The sequence below is a fragment of the Aplysia californica genome, unplaced genomic scaffold (genome assembly GCF_000002075.1).
Source record: "Aplysia californica isolate F4 #8 unplaced genomic scaffold, AplCal3.0 scaffold00026, whole genome shotgun sequence".
Classification (NCBI taxonomy): domain Eukaryota; kingdom Metazoa; phylum Mollusca; class Gastropoda; order Aplysiida; family Aplysiidae; genus Aplysia; species Aplysia californica.
In genome coordinates, this window is record NW_004797296.1 from 1669359 (window position 1) to 1686984 (window position 17626).

At 40.9% G+C, this 17626-nt stretch overlaps 1 protein-coding gene across 1 annotated transcript; it reads left to right on the forward strand.

Annotated features, from left to right (window-relative positions):
* The first annotated feature begins 113 nt into the window (after positions 1–113).
* On the forward strand, positions 114–14036 carry LOC101854140 (eukaryotic translation initiation factor 3 subunit K). Its single transcript, XM_005091150.3, has 8 exons — positions 114–213; positions 2904–3002; positions 4095–4215; positions 5524–5598; positions 7967–8033; positions 8396–8473; positions 12216–12341; positions 13913–14036. Exons 1-8 carry the CDS (start codon positions 161–163, stop codon positions 13942–13944), a joined length of 651 nt encoding a protein of 216 aa, XP_005091207.1. The 5' UTR covers positions 114–160; the 3' UTR covers positions 13945–14036.
* Positions 14037–17626: the final 3590 nt, after the last annotated feature.

Sequence of the window (17626 nt, forward strand, 5' to 3'; positions counted from 1 at the left end):
AAAACAAGTTTTATCAATAGACCTAATTTATTTTGGAGAACATATGATTTATAAACAAAATCAGTGAACAACAAAAAACATAAAAATCACCAAATCCCGGGAAAAAATAAAATTCAACTATGACACGCGAAACATCCTGACCACTTCACAAGCTACCAAGATGGCGGAAGCAATGCAAGCAACCGTGGCCTCATTGCTCAAAGGGATTGACAGGTATGTTTTCACTGTGTCAGTTCTTGGTGATCTCGGACTTACCCTAACTAGATCTAGTTTAGTAGAAGTTTTATAGAAAAGTCTATGATAATAAAAGAAAGGCCCTGAATCGTTTCTCAGCATACAACACGATCTATCGGCCTTCTAACCGGCTCCCCACATCATTTTGTTGAGAGGGGTGGCCGCTGAGACCAGAGATCCCAGGACAGAAAGGTGCCGTATGGACAGTATTTATAGCCCATTGTTCTTCTTCTGGCCAACAGTTGTGACATGCTTCAACCTTCAGTGTGTCATCAACATGAATAATTCAGATCACAGATCCCCTCAATGACTTGCTTCTTTTGATATGGAATTATTATAGGCCGGCACTAGATTCTATTTCTCCTCCGAACGTTCAGGAAAATAAAGCTGGGCACTATTTCTCCGAACGTTCGGGAAAATAAAGCTAGATCTAGGCACTATTTCTCCGAACGTTCGGGAAAATAAAGCTGGGCACTATTTCTACACTCTGAAATCTCATCCTGGTAAGATTGTACTTTACCGGACCACCGGTCGGAACTACTTTCGCTGTGGCGCCCCTGGTGCCTAGTGGCCCGCTGTTCTTCGTTTCCGAGCTCCCCTACTCACTCTCCTACTCAGTTTTCTACGTCCTCACTCTTCAACTGCCAGCAACCGACTGCCGTCTCTTACCGGGTTTTTCAGTCATCACGACCGTGCCACTGTGCCCTTTGACCCATGACCCTGACACCTTGAGGCTAATTGGTCAATCTAATCACGTGGTCCACTATTCTTATTTGCTCGCGACTCTGCTGGCTTGGCCTAGGCCCTAGGCCTACTCCTGGTCCGGCAAAGTACAATGGAGGGCTAGAGATGGGCACGAGAGCTCATTTGCATAATTGCAACCCCATTGGCCCTGCTCGCGACTTATCATGCTATTGTTTATATGTGTGTGTGTGAGTGTCTTTAAATTATTGTTGCCAGGGGGGCTAGCCCCCCTGAACCCCCCCCACTGATATGTAAACACGACTGTCCGCTCATGTTATTGTTTCGCATTTTTGTGTGTTTTCTTTATTATAGTTTCCAGGGGGGCAAGCCCCCCTGAACCCCACCCCCACCCCACTGTTGGTATGATACACGGTGGTCCACCAAAGTTAAATCCCCTGCCCACTCTCAACCACCACCACCTCTCGCTCACCTCGCCTCGCCAGTCGCCGCTGACTTCGCTGTGCGTGCGCGAAGTCGCCCGCGGAACTACCTTTTGTCCGCACACAGAGTACTATGAGTGCGTAGTTAGGCTAGGCGTGCGTAGTAATCACGGGCCGAGACGGGTGGTCCGGTAAAGTACAATCCAGCCCTCATCCTTTCCCGCAAATGTTGGATATTATATAGATCTAGATCTAGATCTAAATACACGGGGGCATGCCCCTGAAACACCCAATTATTTTTTGTTCACTCCTGCCCTGTGTCTGTTCCGAGACCCCTGTCTTATCAGTAACTTCTTACCGCGGATGTTCCCAGTGGGCCGCCAGGGTCACTAGCGTGTAGGCCAACTGTAAGTGTACAGCGAGCGGCCCGGGAAATGTGTTGTTTTCGCCATGAGTACCATGAGGGTGTGTTAGTCTGATGAAAATAACGCTGCTCTATATAACTTTCTATTTATGAAGTGTTACGAACACATGAATACCCCTTCTCATATAAGCTGAATAAGTCATTACGTACGAGTAGTTACGCCCATTCGAACAAACCATTTAGATGCTCTTGTGGATGCTAATGGTCTGGGGTTCGAAAGGAAATGATAGATCTAGGTCAATTTCCTAATGTTTTGATCTCAAATTTTTGTTTTTACCTGCACAATGGTTCAGAATTATCAAATAATAAGCTTATTTTTGTCATTTATTATCATTTTAAATAATATCGAGCTCATTTGAAAGATTTTCCCTCAGATTTACTGGCTATCCTTTCTAGCTCCTCATAGGCTCATGTCTAATAAGTGGGTCAGTTTGTTCTAATTTCATTTGACATAATCTACAGCTACCAACCTGGCGTGTGAAACGTACGCGTCGGTTACGAACCAACACTGGTGGTTCTTCTAGAAGAGGCCACAAACACACACAAACTCAAGCAGACTAGAGCTGCTGGAATTCGGGACCTGGTCATCAGATAGAGGATGCTCAGCGTGCACTGAGCCACGGAAGGCGGGGTGCCAAAATAGGCTTATCGGGGAACATGAACCTGCCTCCCGCAGGATGAGGGTTAACTACTCACGACTCCTGTTCTGCTTCTGTGCTGCGATGCGAGTCTTAAGCCTATCTTCTGATAAGACCCAACTTCTTGTACTGCCAGAGTTTGGGGGGGGGGGGGTCACTCGGCAGATGTGTGTGTTAGTTCACGTAGACTAGCTTCACAGTGACGCGCGCTACGAGTCTTGATTTGTTTTGTATTTTATTCTAAAAGTACGGGAGCTCAGGTGTGGTTTGCTCCTCCTTTCATCATCCTAATCCTATCAAACATATTCGTCCTTATCTCTCTTCCTTTTTGTGTTTGTTACTCTCTTGTAACACCTAATCTTTGGCACTTATAGGACCTAATTGTATTGCAAGTGCAGTAAAGTGCTTACTAAAACCACCCCAAAAAAATATTTGTTTTAAAAATTTTGAGTTTTACTTTTATTTTTTGTTCTTGTTTTTTAGGTACAATCCTGAAAACCTTCAAACTCTGGAAAGATATGTGGCTATGCAAGCCAGTGAGAACACATATGACCTGGAGGCTAACTTAGCTGTACTGAAGTTGTGAGTAATTTTTTTATTTTTTATTTTACATTCTTGACTGATTGTTCAGTGTTTTTACCAAGAACTGAAGGATCCATTTCATGAGTTGTTCCGAGGCTTTTCTTTATTACTTATGCTTTTCTTTCACATTGCTTGCAAAAATTGTCACGGTTTACTTCTGTCCGTATGCCTTTGTCATTCTGTTTCTTGTTGTAGAGATGAGAGCTCATACTTAAGGTGTGATTGTGTGTTTCAAATGCAATGCAGTCACAAAGCATGCTTTTTGTCCATCACCTCACGTTATCTGTATTTTTTTATGCTGCAGCATCTCCATCATCAATTTATAATTTCAGTCATTGGAATAAAAGTTCTAGATGTAATGACAATACTTTACTTACTTTTATTCGCCACTTATACCCTTTTGTTTGTCGCGGGAAGAAAGAAACGTCTCTCTGTCGCCAGCTGGAGGGCTTTGGTCAGGATGATGCCATGGATGGTTAATGTTTCCCTGACTCCATCTATCCAGGTCTTTCTCGGTCACCCTCTAGCCTTGTTGCCATCAAATTTTTTTATGTAGGCACCTTGCGCTGGGTGGTGTGTTGGTAATTGAATGAGATGTACGAACCGTTTGATTCTTTAGCTGGAGAGCTTGGGTCAGGCGGTTGCCATGAGTTGTAATGACAATGATTCCCTATAATGAGTACTTAATTATAAGAACAGACAGAACAGTACATTAAAACTGTACTGCATTATCGAAGAAGAATTGATTTCTCTTGCCTTTCTCTTTAGTTACTATATCCTTGTCTTGTTTTGAAATCTTTCCTTTTATACTACGGCATCTGTGGTGTAATGGTTTGGTTCTTACTGTTACGTTGAAAAGATGTGGGTTCAATCCTCCCTCCCCCCTTTAGAAAATTTTCTGTTGATCATCTCAGTCTTTCTCTTAGGGTGTTTCATACACAGTACAGGTTGGTCCTTATTGGTTGAGTTGAACTTCTACCCACCTCTAAAAATCTAAATTATGTTTATGAGATCAGGACATTTACTTATATTTTGCTGTAATTACAGACTTTCATTTTCTATCATGAAATAATTTTGTTATTTGTGCTACAGGTACCAGTTTAACCCAAGCATGTACCAGACTGGAGTTACTGCCACTGTTCTGCTGAAAGCTCTGACAAATCTCCCAAACTCGGACTTCATCCTGTGCAAGTGTTTGATAGAAACAGGAAGGGTATGATACAATTTCAAAGTGCATTTTCTATTCTTTGGCTCATTAATAGTTTCATGGTATTGATTTTTGCATGATTACTTCCTGTAAGAAATGTGAAGGATTGTTGTAATTTTTAAGTTACTCTATTGCGCATGCAGCATATTTCCTGGAAGGCGGCAGCCTCTTGCCTCTTGTCCCTTGTAGGGACTGCAGTTTGAAGCTCGAGTATATATATATATATCATGTATTTATTTGGCAGACATTCAAACTAGTGTCTTAGACAGATCTTAAGTCTCTGTGGGCTTAGTCTGAGACAACCTATAAACAGATATGGGGGTGTATTTATTGTGAACGTGATTTGATTATGGTCCTGAATATCATGCGTGAAATTGAGCTTCATAAAAAGTTTTTGCTTTGAGAATGATTGGGGGGGGGGGGGTGCTACAAGCACATATGTGAACGTGCCTGGTGAAAGGTACCAAAAGATGCATTTGTTCGAACCGAGATATCACGCTTCAAAGGTGAAAAATAGAATTTTGGAGAGAAAAAACTAAGTTCCATTTAAAATGGAATCTTAAGCCATTAATATATCAATATTCACAAGGACTTGAGTTTCTTTTACTTTAAAATACATTTTTAAAGATGTTTTTTAACACGAGGTATATTGCATAATCCCCAAAAATGCATGGGAATTTAGGCCATTCTCTCCCCTTTCAAATGGCCGGTAGTGCACATAAATATCTAGATCGTGTAAACAAAGCGAAGCTTTTTGCCTCCACACCCTTTCTTCTTTTTGGAGAGCAAACTTGTATCGCATATTTCTGCTCTGTGCAAACTTAGATCTATTTTTTGAAAATTCTTGCTCAAAGTGGTGGTGAATTTGTTTTGAAGACATAATATAAAGAAAATGGTCTTTTGTCTTAGCTGCTTTTTTGTTAGTTGGTTTGTGAGTAGCAAATGTGTTATCAAGTCGTCTTGAAGCGTAGATCCATAGACTATTTGAAACAGAAACAAAGGGGACACTTTAAAGTTGTTTTTCTCAAAACTTTGATTCCGTACCCTGCCTTACAAAATCACCCATATCTCAAAAACTGCTGAAGATATCTTTAAAATTCAAAAGGCGTATTGTTGAGAAATGATCTTCGTACATGAAAATAAAAAAAATTTAAAAACCCAGGATTTTTCAAAATGCATCTTTTGCCTTGTGTGTGTGCTTGGTGAAAGGTACCAAATGATGCTTAAATTTTGTTGGTGTTGTTTAGGTATTGTTGCGTTGATATGATATATATATATATATATATATATAGACATGTTTTTTCTATTTAACAGCTGGGTGAAGAGCCAGTGGCCAAAGTCTTGAAGCTTGCAGAATTCCTTGAAACAGCTCATTTTCAAGACTTTTGGGTAAGCAAATTGTACTCTTTGACTTGGATGTGACCTGCAGGTTATGAATTTTTTAGAAGAGGACTTATCTGATACTGTGTTTCAAATATTTATAAATAGACCAGTGTCTATATTCATAACTCATTAACCTAAATACGGTCAAGCATACACATAGCAAAATTGGCAGAACATGGCAATTTTTTGGTACGAATTTCACTATTAACAAAGAATATGCATGTTTCACAATGTGCATGCTAGACTGCGTGAATAAAGTCTATGAAATCATTGCAGAGATGCCAACCAGTACGATTTTACGTATTTTAGTACGATTTTTGGCCGAAAATTCGCGAATACGACTTTTCATGAAAAAATACGCATCCTGGAATGCGAAAACTACGAAATTCAGCTTGGCTGAGTAAACTTAATTATCTCAGGTCCCATCTTTTGTCAAAATAGTATCAGTATCGCCGAACTGGAATATTTGAAAACCAAGTCCGATGTGGTCAGTATTGCCGGTCGCGATCATGATATTATATTCGTTCATCTTTTCCCCGTCTAGCGAGTACGTTTCACTTTCATTCGAAAAGGCGGCTACGGCGGCAGGCGGAAGCGTATGTGACACCGAGGCTCGATCGGGAAAATCAAGATCTACTTTCGCTTTCGTTACCACCGAGAAGTTTGCCAGCAGTTGTCTGATAACGCAACATTTGTGGCATGCAGGTTGTGTAATATAAACACAATGTCGCCGTTCAAATAAAATGTATTAAATACTCTGACTCGTCGCTGTGCTGTCACTTGTGGGGAAAAAAAGAAAAGAAAATACAAGCGTCGTCCGATTTTTAGATTGTCTGGCTCGCCATCGTGACCGGTCACTGACCCTGTGCGCATTCGCATCACAAATAAATGCAGCATCGTGTGAGCAAAGACCGTCTTTGTGGGAGTAACGGCCTTGCGAAGTATATGTCATAATATGACTACGGAATAGGGGAGGAGATTATTGATTTTTGGGGGGTGTAAGATACTATCGGGGGTTTAAGGCAACACCAGAGGACAAAAACCTGGAAGCACTTCAGAATTTTGATTAGAGCTTTCTGCAAAGCGCGCGTTGGTGCAGGCCATGCGCGGAATCGGGACCCCTCATACTTTGCAAGTCTGTGTTATTGAAATAAAGTGTTCGCGTTTCATTGGATGGGTGATAGTAAATTATACCTACTTGGATTGGTGATAGTAAATTATACCTACAGTGTATGTTGTAGCTTTTTGTTCAAGACTGGCAGATTTTCAGTGTCACGGCATCTTGCCCTATCACAGTTGTTACAACTTTCACAGTGCATGGGTCTACTTGAGCCATTCAAGTTATTGCTTTTCTCTGAGTTTGAGCAATAATTTGAGTCAGTCAGTTCATAATATGAATCATGACACCCAGACTGGTTCTTGATAGTCGAAATTCTTGTTCTAGGCCCTTCCGAACCCTCAAAGCAGGATTTATTTTTTATATAATAATAATAATGAGAGGAAAATATTATATAATAGACTGATATACTTAGTCAAACAAGACCCCAGTACAACATTGAACACTGACATGTTGTTGGCTGGATACATGTATATTGTACGCATGTGTGCTCCCTTTTCCGAGCTGGTGAGCTAGTAATTTTTTTTCAGGAAATATTGCTGGACACCCAGAACATTTTACTATTACTGGTTGGTCGACCATCAATGATTTATTTATAGAGGCACCAGCCATCCATGTCCAGGTGCTGTTTTAGCCTACTGGTTGGTCGGTCGGTCGTGGGGAATACACATTTTCACCTGAAAATACACATTTTCATATTTCCCAATACTCATTTCGGTTTTCTGTGGTTGGCATCTCTGTCATTGGAAAATCTGCACTTGATTTTAATATTGCTCTCTTTTCTTACAAGAAGTGTTAACTATTCATAGGAAAATAATAGTACAGTACAGTATAACACGGATAGCTCGAATTTGTCGGGACCGGCCCCGGCAGTTCGAGGGATCCATAGTTCCAAAGAAACGGGACTATAGGCACAGTTTGACAGATGCATAATTTCTAGTCAAGTTAAAAATGGATTGTGTCCAGCCACAAGAAACTTTTTTTAAAAACCTCAAATAGAATAGCTCCTTGCAGCATTTCTTTATGAATGTAGACAGACAGTGACATTGGATTCGCTAACCTTGTATGTTGATGTAGAGTTTTATTGTCTCTGTGTACATCTTGTTCTTTGTTTGCGGGTTTTTGGAGCATGCCACTGGTAGGTCCTACTGTTTTACTTTCCCTCTGTTGCTTCTGTCTTGCTTTTTTTCAGCACGAAATGACCATAATAGTGTCAATGTGCTTAATTTTACTCAAACATTCTTTGTTTTTGTGCAGCTGGCCCTTATGGAGGACCCGGACCTTCTCATTGGAATTCTGGGATTTGAGGATTCGATACGCAAATGTGAGTCCTTATCTAAGTTTGTAAACCTCATCAGATCTGTCATTGTTGTAGCACTGATTGTCTGTAGTCGATCATTTGCAGGAATCAAGTAAGTTTGATTGGACTGAACTTGTTTTATTCTAATATTTATGCTGTCAAACATCGTTATACTACCCACCGTAGGACGATCACAAGCTTGACTAGAGGAAAGCTGGTTAGTCATGACTCAGCTAGATAGCTAGGCTTGGCTGTATTTATGAATTTCCTGTATTTTTTTATCTGTTCATATTTTAATTTCTAGCAGTTTCACATATTTTTGCTTTTCTTTGTGCTTTGAATTTGAAGACTATGTGTAATCTGTTTTCCTGTTTTCTCTATCCCAGTTGTTTGCCATGTAGTTGCATCCACCTATCAAACGATTAGGAAGGACAAGCTGAGGATACTGCTTGGAAACATTTCAGGTAAGCTTGATAATGTTGTTTAGCTTTTTTGTTGTGTGTTATAATCAGTCTTTTTCTCTCATGTTCATGTCTAGGTTAGTGTTTTCTGAACAGTAGCTTGCGAGGCAATGGGCCTACTGTCTTGTGTTTAATAATAAAATGGTAAGCCAACCCTACCGCAGTCTTGCGGTGCTGAGTATAGACAATTAACTCACTCACTGCCATGCATTTCTCGGCTGGGTAACTGAGGAATGCCAGGCTTTCAGGACCGTTTTCAAAACTTCGCTGTGAGCTTATTATTTTGTGTACAGCATTGAAATTTTACACAAACTGACATTGAAACATACCCAACAAATCAAACACAATTTTTGTGATACCTTTACTGTGTGAAATTTTATGAGTTTGTGAATATGTGGCTAAATCGTGAAAAAAACTTTTCCATAAAACTATTACGGGCATGGTACATTCATTCGATATGCATGCCTTTTATATCTTTGTCTCTGCAAGAAATAGATGTTGTGTCAACTGACAAATGTTGAAGAGTCGCTATGAAAAGATATCTGACAAATTTTATATATCTGGAAAGTCAGAAAGATCATCAGTCCACCCATCCTGAGCATCAACATCAGGGTGTGTGGTTGCAGGACGGGGCATGGCCACTGGGGGAGGGGTGCCACCATTTAAGTTTGATGTGTAGGCCAAGGAGGGTCTACTTCACTTGAGTCCGCACCTCTCCTATTTCCTTTCCTATACTCATCATCGACTCTGTATGATGGTTCATCATAGCTACCATCTGCAAAAAGATCTAAACCTGACCCTTTATTGACGAAGGGGTCAATCGATTCCAATGTTCCGACCTCAATGAACGGCTGTCGCCATCGCAACTGAGTGTTAGTAGTTTTTAGTTAGTTTTGGTTGGGTTCGAAAAAGTCTGATTTTTAAGTAACATAATCAACGGGGTTGCCTAAATCTACTGATTTTTCCAGTAGATACCAATTTTTGGGCCTGTTTTACCGCCATACCGATAAGGTATAAAAACTACCGGATTTTTGATAGGTGCCGAAAGAAGGGAAAAAGACCCACTCCAAAAGTTCCATACTTGCCACATCATCATATCACCTCCATGCGGTAAAGAGAGAGAGATCAGCACTTTCCTCTGTAACTTGTCAGATATTTATGGCAACTCCCAGCAATAAGTTGTATTAGAAACTGCCAGATTGCGCATTTTTACACTCGACCATTGTCAATCTGTGCCGTTCGGTCGGCAATAGTTTTTCATGTGCATATCGGCTAAAATCTGTCTACTCACAATAGATAGTCTTCTTCCTTCCTTTCATTCATTCATTCTTTCTTTCTGTCTTCGGGTTTTTGCTGCAGCTGGAAAATCTGTACATTCAATTCATTTATCTAGAAAACAGAATTGTGAATGTAGAAAAAAAATCGATATCGAAGCAAAACATTCTAAAATATGTCTTCGTCTAGAGAATTGGTAAGTACTAAATGAGGGTTCTACGCAGGGGGACTGCGGGAATCTGAAAAAAAGATCGCTAAGACCCGAGAAAATGCACAAAGTCCTCGAAACCAAATCTGAGTTCATATTTTACCTGTCGCGTTAGTGATATTACGTTCGGCTTTCCCCTGTCCGAGAGTACGTTTCACGCTTATTAGCGGCTATGGCCGCAGGTGGAAGTGTAGGTGTAATACGGAGACTCCATCGGGAAAATCAAAATGTACTTTCGTTTTTCGTTACACCTCAAAATTGTCCGATGGTAGTTTTTTAACGTTAGATTTACAGTTAATAAAAATTTGCAACATGCAGTTTGTGCATAAAAAACACTGTGTCGCCATACAAGTTAAATCAATATTCTCACTGATGTCACTATGACATAAAAAAGGAAGAAAAAGAAAAAAAGCGTCCTACGATTTCTAGACTGTTAGGCCCGTCATCGTGACTGGTCAGTGAACCTGTGTAAGCACGGCATGAGTAAGGGTCCGGCCGACGGTTGCTGGGGTAATCAAAGTTGCAGGGCTTCGGAATTGAGGGGAGGTGTTTGACGCAATAAAGTCTACGGCAGCAGGATAAGGCAGAGGTACAAGAAACTGATGCTAAAATAAAAACGATAAGTGGAAGTGGTTTTGACATTCAACAATCGAGTGCGCAAATGAGGGAACATAAGAGCACAGGCTTGATGATTGCATCTTCAAGGTTCGTGTTGTCGGATTTGTCAGTGATGACCAATTGAATAGTGACAATGAGGAAATGCCATTTTCAACCCTTGGAAAGCTCTATGTTGAATGCCTATGCATCATGATGGCTTTTTGCTGATTAAAAACTGGTACTGTGGTTTAGCATTTTGAAAAAAAACAATGCTTAGTCCATGATGCAGTGATTCATTCATTTCCAGGTTTTCAGCATCACTACGTCCCATGCTCTCACAGTCCTTCCAGGTCCGGCTCTCAGTACACGCTCTCTTTTATTTTCACTTTTTACTCTGCCGTAAGCCTAACTATAAAGGTTTTATAAATAATTTTTGTCTTGCATGCTTTTTAAAATCCGTGATTGCTGAAACCAAACATGGTTTTGGCAGTTGATGTTCTTGCCTCTCCTCAGGCCCAGATCAGGGTTCATTTTGTATTTTTAGGGTAAAACTAGTTAAAATCAATTGTCTGTCATACCTAAGTCAGAAAGTGCTCATCAGTTCAGTGTCCTATGCTAGTGTCAGGAAATGTTTAAATATAGTTTCTATTTTACGGGCTTGGGGTTTTGAAGTCAGTTTGGCGATCATCCTGCACTCAATTCCAGATTCAATACTGAATGATAGGTACCTTGAACGATAGTCCATAAATGCTTTTTAAAAAAACAACCTCGCCTCATTTCATACACACTGTTCATCGTAACTTGTGCACACCCAGACACCCCCTTCCCCTCCCCACATATATAAACAAACACGAGAGCATGCACACACACGCACACATGTGCATGCCAAAACAAGTTTTCAAAATATAATTACCCTATATCACGGAAAGCAAGCGCGTTCGATGGGGCAACGATCATCTTTTTTTCCTTCTTTGTCTTTGTACTACCTGATTTTGGGCCAAACTGCCTGATACTGACCCTGAATGTACCTGAAATGGAAACTTTGAGATAGGCAGCCCTGAATCAAGGGCAGTTACTGCAACAATGCCGAATGGAAACCAAACTGGCTTATGTCGCATACTTCCGACTACCAAGCCCGAGACACGTCTGGGAATGTTTGAAAAATAGTAGTAAAGACGCACCATACGGGTTATGCAGGTAGCAGCTTTCGCGGATCACCCGACAGGGTTTGGGCATAGCAGTGAGTGTGTTAAAAACAGGCAAACCTGCTCTAACGGTCTCCTATCTAAGACAATCGCACAACCACTTCCAACTTCTCCTTTTACATCTTTTGCATCTATTTATATTGTAATGGCACTGTCCAAGACGTCCACCTGTCGGCATCCACTATTTTCTTTGACAATGGAGGGTTGTCTTGGGCAATTTCGACTATTTCTATGTCTTGATTTTGATTACATTGCATTGTCTATGATAAAGTTTTTGGGAGATTCTGTGACTGTATTTTCTCATGGTTCATTTGTAAAGGGAAGGGAAAAAAAACAACTAGACACTGATCATGGTTTCCTAATCCTTGTAATATTTTTAACCTTTTTTTTTCAGAATTGTTTTGCCTCCTATTTAGTATACCACAGCCTAACTCCCTCTCCTTTCATTCTGTCACCTCAGATGCACAGACTAGCCAGTGGATCAGTAAATATGGGTGGAGAGAACAGCAAGATGGATATGTGTTCGTCACAACCCAGGATGAGAATATCAAAACCAAGAACATCACAGAAAAGATTTCGTTTGACAGTGAGTACCATACCGGGTCATTTGCTTTTGTGTCATATAAATTTATAGATTTTCAAAGGCTATTGTGAGTTTAATGCCACTTTCTACTGCCATTTTAGAAGTGGAGTGTCAGAATTGTGCAGCCATTTCCAATAAGTGAGACAGCCAAAATGGGTAGAGATTATTTTTTTTATAGCTTCCCCCCAAAAATCAAGTTCAAGAACACTTCATAGGGGATTTAAAACCAAGGAAGTATGCACCATAGCCCAAGGTGATGCTTAGCTGCCAACTGGCTACCAAAAAAAATTCAGAACTTTTTCGGACCTGATGGAAAAATGCACTCGCTGGGGGCTCTAAAATTTACTCAGATTATTTAATAAATGAGACTGCATGTATGCATATGTATATAAAGTAGGCCTACAATAAGAGGATGATATTTTGAAATCCGGATGGAAAATCCCCACTTCTTATGATGTCAATGTTGAATACAAAAATGTATCTGAGATGAGAACTATGATATGTGTGTAGTTTAAAACAATGGTGTGTTCAAATTTTGCATATTGATTACAGTGAAGTCTACTTATAAAGAGTCCTGAAATAATGAGAAGTCTGTTATAAAGACACTATTCTAAAACCACGGGTTTTTTTCCCTTCTTTATCTTTGTAAATAGAATACTGCTATAGCGCAATCAGACGAACACACGAGTCAGTTATAGCGAAATATTGCTGCTGCTGTGCACAGCACATAGGCCAATTCTACATAGATCTGTATAAACCTCGCCAGTTGAGAAACATATTGGTGATATAGCGAAACAAAGAATGGGAGAGCGTGGCATGCGCAGACAAGCAGAACGCGTAGGCCAGCCTAGTCTAGATTATCTAGGCCTACCATGCCTCTCACTTCTCCGATGTGGGGATGGAGAGGTCACAGTGCTGTGAAGGATGGAGCGAATGTGTGATATGTGCAGAGTGTTGTGTGTACCCATGCGCGCAAGCAGACGGAACGCACAGCAGGGTGTGGTGGGGTGGGGGACTACAGCTGGTGAGTTAGCTTAGAGCCCTTTCTTTCTGATCGCAATCGCTGAGCTGTCAACATCGCTAGCACTAGAGAAAGAAACCTGATTCAATTTCTGATCCAGTAAAACCGAGAGGTCATGTTGAACAAAATTGTCACCAGGGGAGATAACAAAAAGAAATAAACAGAACAGCAAACTCATAAATTAGGCCTACATTATTATTTTCCTTGAATTTATTACTGGATCCCTTATTACGAAAATCCTGGCTAAATAAGTAGTGCAAAGAGTTGCTTGTCCAGAATGAGTTGTCTCACTTTTTGGTGAAGGTGGTGAGAGTACAGGAGTGGTATTTCATTTTATCTCCCCTTAGAGTGGCATGCTCATTCTGTTTTTCTTGCCGGCTTGTTGTAAACAACTCATCTACAAAAATATTTCAGTACTAATTGTACTTTCAGGACTCCTTATAAGAGATTTTTTTCTGCACAATTAAAACGGTGATAACTTTAGTATATTTGTTTTTCTTTAACCGTTAACTTTGAAATAACTGCTTTTTTTTCTTTCTTTTTATTATTTCAGGTGTTGCTGCTATCATGGCATCAGGGCGATGATTGTGGAAGTAGTTAACTCTCGTATGGTTGAGGTCTGTAAGATAGTCATTTTAACAAGTATGGTCATTTCAAATAAAATGTCTGGTTCGCGATCCTGCTTTCATTGTGTTTTTATTTTGGTGATAGAACTTATTGTCTTATATTGCACATTATGTCCGAGGCACTCAATGGTGGGGGTATGTAAGGACTTGAACACAATTTTAGAATAAGTATGACAAGGCTAGATATAAAAATGTAGCGAGACATGTGAACCGAATTACAAAGATAAAGCAAAACAGTGTTTGTGGTTGACTTTCCGCAACACCTTGAGACTTGGCTGGCTGAGGTAGTACAGTGGGCCCCGTTTAGTTTTAACAGGACCACTGGCACCAACTCAATACTCCTGTTATAGTAGACAGGGATTAAGTTTACACACTGTATGTATCACTAATTGGTAATAACAGACCTGCCACTCACCCCGATTTTTGCCCCAAATCTCAAGCATCCCGATGTTCCCGATTTCGATCGCCAGTATCCTGATTTTTTGTCGTTGCGTCTGTCGCGTCTGATTCTAGGTAAAAAAAATATATAAAGTTCTGCAATCTCTTTAGCTTGGAAGCACCGATTGGATTTTTTATCGTCAGAAACTTGGAACGCTACTTTCTGAAGCATCTATGCCGAATCCAGCAGATGGCTCACGCACGTTATTTCAACTAAAACTGGCGTAGTATCGATTTTGAATTCCGACATGGATACGCTCAAGATCTACTTTCGCTTTTATAACCCAGAATTCTCCGGTAGTGTCCTGATTACTGTAACAATTATGCCATGGGCCTAAGAATAATCTATTCGTTGTTCTGCCGTTGCTTTAAAAAAAGCAAGCTTCGTCTGAGTTCTGGTTAGTCTGGCCCATCAGACCTGTCTGTGGAACTTTCAAACGCTCATTCGCAACGCGTGACATGGCCTCGTACGTGTGAGTAGTGCGTGTGTCGGGGCAACAAAATTCATTCACACCGATCGCATTGGTCGAGGTGTTTTTCGGGACTTAACCAGTGTGGACGGGGGGAGGGTTTGGGGGTTTTTTTTTTACACTTGGGCTTAAAGTGCGTGCCGTGATACATGTAGAATCTAATTGAGGATGAAGGAATAAGAAAAAAGAAAGAAATGAACAACCTTGGCGCGATCTTTTTTCGGGGGGGTGCCTTGAGTGCATATGCGATGGAAGTCAAACGTTGTTACTGTATGAAAACACGGGCTTTTAGAGGGATGATTAGAGTTATATGTCAGCTATTTTCAAGACGGCGAGAGTTTCAGCTTTACTGCCACCTGCGCTCCCCCAGTCTACCAAACTCCGACTCGAGTAATGCTTTCTTTCATTTTTCCCTCTATTTAGAGGCCCAAACATGAACTTCTTCCTGCAAAAGTTTTCTCTTGCATACTTGCCTCATAAAAGGGAACCAGTATCCCTTATGACTGATTTGCCGTTGATCCCGATTTTTTTCACCAGATCCTGATTTTTTAACTCTAAAATCCTGATTTTTAGATTTCATAGAGTGGCAGGTCTGCCACTCATCCCGATTTAATCGGGATATCCCGATTTTTTGCCCCAAATCTCAAGCATCCCGATTTTCCCGATTTTGATCGCCAGTATCCTGATTTTTTGTGGTTGCGTCTGTTGCGTCCGATTCTTAGAAAAAAATTTTTTAAGTTCTGCAATCTCTTTTGCTTGGAAACACCGATTGGACTTTTTATCTGCAGGAACTTGGAACGCTATTTTCTAAAGCATCTATGCCGAATTTAGATCTAGTAGATGACTAACGCACGTTATTTAAACTAAAATCGACCTAGTTTCAGATGCTCATTCACATCACATGACATGACCTCGTACGTGTGGTGAGTAGCGCGTGTGTCGGGGACCGTCGGGGTCAACAAAGTTCATTCACACCGGTCGCGTTGGTCGAGGTGTTTTTCGGGACTTAACCAGTGTGGACGTCCAGGGGGGTATTGTTTTGACACTTGGGTTTAAAGTGCGCGTCGTGATACAGGCACTAATTAAGGGGAAAGGAATAAGAAAAACAATGAACAACCTTGGCGCGATCTTTTTTTCGATGTGATGGAAGTCAAATGTTGTTAAAACGCGGGTGTTTTGCGTGGATGATTCGAGTTACGTGTCAGCTATTTTCAAGACTACAAGTGTTTCAGCATCACTGCGACCTTCGCTCCACCAGTCTATCCAACTTCGACTCGAGTACATATCTTTCAGCTTTCCCTCTATTTAGAGGCCCAACGTGAACTTTTTCCTGCAAAAGTTTTGCCTTGCATACTTGCCTCTTAGAAGGGAACCAGGACACCCCCCACCCCCCGCTTTCCCCAGTGGCCGTTATGACTGATTTGCCGTTGATCCCAATTTTTTTCACCAGATCCTGATTTTTTAACTCAGAAATCCTGATTTTTAGATTTCATAGAGTGGCAGGTCTGTATATATTCATTAGATTTCAAAATCTTTGGAGATGTTGTCCCTGGACACAATTCCCTGATCCCAGGCCAAAGAATTTTCCGTACTTTACTGCTTTGTCTGTTGGATTTTTAGTTTAGTTTTAGTAGAGGTTTTACGGTGCTCGCAACTGCATAAGGTCATATTGTGGCATCGGTGGCCTAGTGGTTAGGCTCTCGGACTCGCAACCGGAAGGTCGTGGGTTCGAATCCCATCAGGGGACCGACGTTGTGTCCTTTGGAAAGGCACTTTACACGAATTTTCCTCACTTCACCCAGGTGGGAATGGGTACTCGGCTATAGACAGCGAAAGATCTTGTCAGTTTGTTAGTCTCTGAGCGCTTAATCAGCTGCTTGCACTGTATGCTTACCGGGAAGCTGAGAATGTTTCGGAGTGTTCTGTGGTCTGCTTGGGTAATAATATAGTGTAAAGCGCATAGAGCCTGCTGTTGAGCGAGGATATGCGCTACACAAATACTATTTATTATATGAGTGCCAGAAGATTAGAGGTGTTACAAGAGAGTAATAAACATAAAAAAGAAGAAGGGGAGATAAGGACGATATATGTTTGATAGGAAAGAAGAACCAAACCACACCAGAGCACCCACGTCTGTTGGATTGGAAGATCGAACACCTACACTTCTTGGATAAAGGCAAAGTATCTCAGATCCAGTGCACAAGTTGCACTCTTCAAAGATCCCTTGATGGTCCTAAGATCGGTGTTGGGCAGACTTTACTTTAGTGCCACCTGGGTAAAAATTAAAAATTAATTCCTACCCAAACTGAAAATATTCTTGTCAGTTTAAAACATGTGAAGTATCTTTGAAATCGGAGTGTTGCTGCCTGCAGGCAAGGGGCCTACAAAGCAGGAAAAGCTGTCTATACTGTCACAGACATAAACCAGTTGCACTGCAGGTCGAAAAACCAGCAGTTGGCTACCCCTGAGGTCTAGCATGTGAATGCAAAGAAGAAGCATTTCATATATAGTATAATATAGCATCACACATCCATGCTCTTCAGATTCTGAGCTAGCAGCATGGTCAGTGCACTTTACTACCCCTCGTAATCCAATAGTTAACACAGTTGGGGAAAGAGCACACATGACACTGATCCCCAGTTGATCTAGTGACTACTTTTCATTCAACCTTTTTAAAATATTTTTTACGCAACAAGTCTCACCACCCATGGGGAGACAATAGGTCCAATTCAC